Consider the following 2,812-nt stretch of genomic DNA (forward strand, 5'->3'; position numbering starts at 1 on the left):
GTGTCACCATGCCTGAACATGTTTCAGAAATAATGTGACACTCAGTGCCATGGTCTAATTAACAGGGTGTTGATCAGTCAAAGATTGCACTTGATGACGTTGAATGTCTTTTCCAACCTTAATGATTCTATTTTTATATGTAATTACTGGGGATACTCACTGAATAAAGTTAATGCAAGTTCTATACACTACTTTTGTAAAGTGTTCTTCAATAGAACAGGAGCACACATCTCAGTAATTCTGCAGTTGAATGTACCCAGATTTTGCTCCTTTCGGATGAATAAAAAAGTCATGAGAGATGCTCTGTTAATGGTGGGGATACACCAGATTTTGTCCACCCTGAAAATATTGGGATGCTTCAACTTTTTTTAAGAGCAAACCTAAAACCTGTAGTAGGTGGCACCTTGGCTGGTATTCGAAAGCTGTGCACAGTAAGCTTGCAAGTTTAAGAAACAATCCTAACTACTATTGCAAATTTAGGAAGAGAAAAAAAAAAAAAAAAGAAAACAAGAAGGGAGCTATGAATCTAAAACTAAATTTATACAGCTCTTCTTTATTTTATTTATGTAGCTTAAATACAAAACAATAAAGTGAAAAACATCCTTCCAGGCAGCTGCCTAATGGTGGATGGCCTCAGGATTTTTAGATGCCTCTCAGTAAGCCTACAAATGCAAGCAGAACCGGTACTCTCAGAAAAAGCAAAGCCACTTTCTTTTTTAGAACAGTAATAACGTTGCCCCTGCCTAATTCTACCGTTTAGATTCAGCTCTCTGTATACAGATGACAGSTTTGCAGGTAAAAACACTGATGTCTCTGAATATTTTATTTGTCTCAGCTGAAAACATTATATGGAAAATGGAAAACTTGGACATTCCAATCTACATAATAACTGTCCAGTTTGCAAAGCATCTGCATCGCTTGCATGCACAAAAGATGCACACAAAATGTATAAAAAAGTATAGCTGCTGATATGTCACTGTAATAGAACACTGCAGAATGCTGTGTTATTTTTCTTCCCCTGGGTTTCAGTGAGAAATAAGTAGTGCTGTCAGAATGAAAATGCTCTCTAACTTATTCCGTCTAATTTATTTTTATCGTTTGAAGTCTAAAATGAAAGCTCCAATATGTAAAAACTGTTTTCAGCAGTTGGRAAGGTAAATTTTTCAAAATAAAAAAAGAAAATGTATATTAGCTCAGAAGTTTTCCACTATGTATATTGATAAAAAATAGTTTTTTGAAGAAAAGAACATGATAAAAATAATGCTGCTCAGATTATCCAAGAAATGGGGATGATATATTTTAAAAGTATGCAGTTTGTCACATCTGAATACTTGTGTTTAGAAAGACGGACACCTCCCCCACTTAAAAACTTGATGTATTGAAATAAGCCTAACTGCACCTAATGCATCTGACCTCATTACSCATCTCTGACTCCCTGTCCTCCCTCCTCAGCCTCCTCAACCAAGTATTAGTAAAAATTTCTTCAACCTGTCAAGCATTAGAACAGGCTGCCCAGGGTAGTAGTGGGGCAGTCACCATTCCAGAARGTATTTGAAAGATGTGTAGATGTGGCACTGAGGGACACGGCTCAGTGGTGAACTYGGCAGTGCTGAGTTAATGGCTGGAATCGATGMTCTTAAAGGTCTTTCCAACCAAAATGATTCTGTGATTCTATGCCTCTATAGACTCCACTTCTGATCAAGAAGCCTTACCGCAGCCTTTTCAGCACAGCTTGTGTGGAGAACGTAAGTTTTCATACAAAGATAATTTCCTAACTGGTGAGCTTGGCTTTTCTGCTAAAAGGCAGCTTCTACTTCCAATGCAGTGTTAAAGAAATACTGCTCTGATCCCATTTCATCTTAAAWTAAGCTGGTTTTGGCTGGGGTAGATTTAATTTTCTGCACAGTGGCTCGCATGGAGCTATGTTTTGAGTAACAGATGTTTAAAGAGACCTACATCAATCAGCAAAACACTCTGAGAGACATTMACGCAATTTCTAGCAGTAAAAAGTATAAAAGCGAGTGGGGGTCACTTCAGGTGACCCAGGTGATTGTGAGCTCTGCCAGCCGGTCCTTCAGCGGGCCCAGCGTGCGGCCGGAGCCCAGGGCTGGGACAGGCAGGACACGCTCGCTAAAGCCAGCCCACAGCTCCGCTCCCTCCCTCCCCTGGCGGGAGCACCGCGGCCCTTCAGATGTCTCCTGTGGGGTTCCATGGCTTCCCACTGACTGCACCTTCCCGGCTGAGGCGGCCTTTGCAGCAAGCTGGCCACTACGGCAAGCTGGCCATTGCGGCAAGCTGGCCACTGCGGCAATCTGGTCATTACGGCAAGCAGGCCATTGCGGCAAGCTGGCCATTGCGGCAAGCTGGTCATTGCGGCAAGCAGGCCATTGCGGCAAGCTGGCCTTCGCACTTCCCCTTCAAACCGCAGCTCATCCCAGCCCCGACGCGAGGCCCACGAGGCCGCGGGCTCTGCCCACACCCGCAGGGAACACCCGTGTTCGGCCGAGATAAGCACGAGTGGGACGCGGAGGGCCCGCAGCCAGGAGCTGCCAGCGGGCCCGGGGCGGTGAGATCCCGGCCAGCCCCGGGCCATGGAGCCGGGGAGCGGCCCCCGTGATGCCGCCACCGCCGCTGCAGGTGGGTCGGAGCCCGAGGCCGTCAGGGTTTCCGGGAGGCCCGGGAGGTGGTGAGGGAGGCTGCGAGAAGGTTCTAAGCGGGGAGCGCCGACCCGAGGAGATGTCCCCACCCCGCGGTGTCAGTGATGCCTCCTCTGGCCTCTGGGGACATTCCGCGTGTGCACCCGCCTGCCCAG

General features: G+C 46.3%; 1 protein-coding gene across 1 annotated transcript in view; it reads left to right on the top strand.

Annotated features, from left to right (window-relative positions):
• The first annotated feature begins 2,616 nt into the window (after nt 1-2,616).
• Nucleotides 2,617-2,812, top strand: part of MEI4 (meiotic double-stranded break formation protein 4) — a 69,573-nt gene continuing 69,377 nt past the window's right edge. Inside the window, exon 1 of the mRNA XM_057368745.1 lies at nt 2,617-2,792. Within this exon, the coding sequence (XP_057224728.1) occupies nt 2,617-2,792 (176 nt within the window). The remainder of the gene's footprint in view (nt 2,793-2,812) is intronic.

This window comes from Malurus melanocephalus, unplaced genomic scaffold (genome assembly GCF_030028575.1).
Source record: "Malurus melanocephalus ecotype Western Australia unplaced genomic scaffold, MMel_1.1 scaffold_4, whole genome shotgun sequence".
Classification (NCBI taxonomy): domain Eukaryota; kingdom Metazoa; phylum Chordata; class Aves; order Passeriformes; family Maluridae; genus Malurus; species Malurus melanocephalus.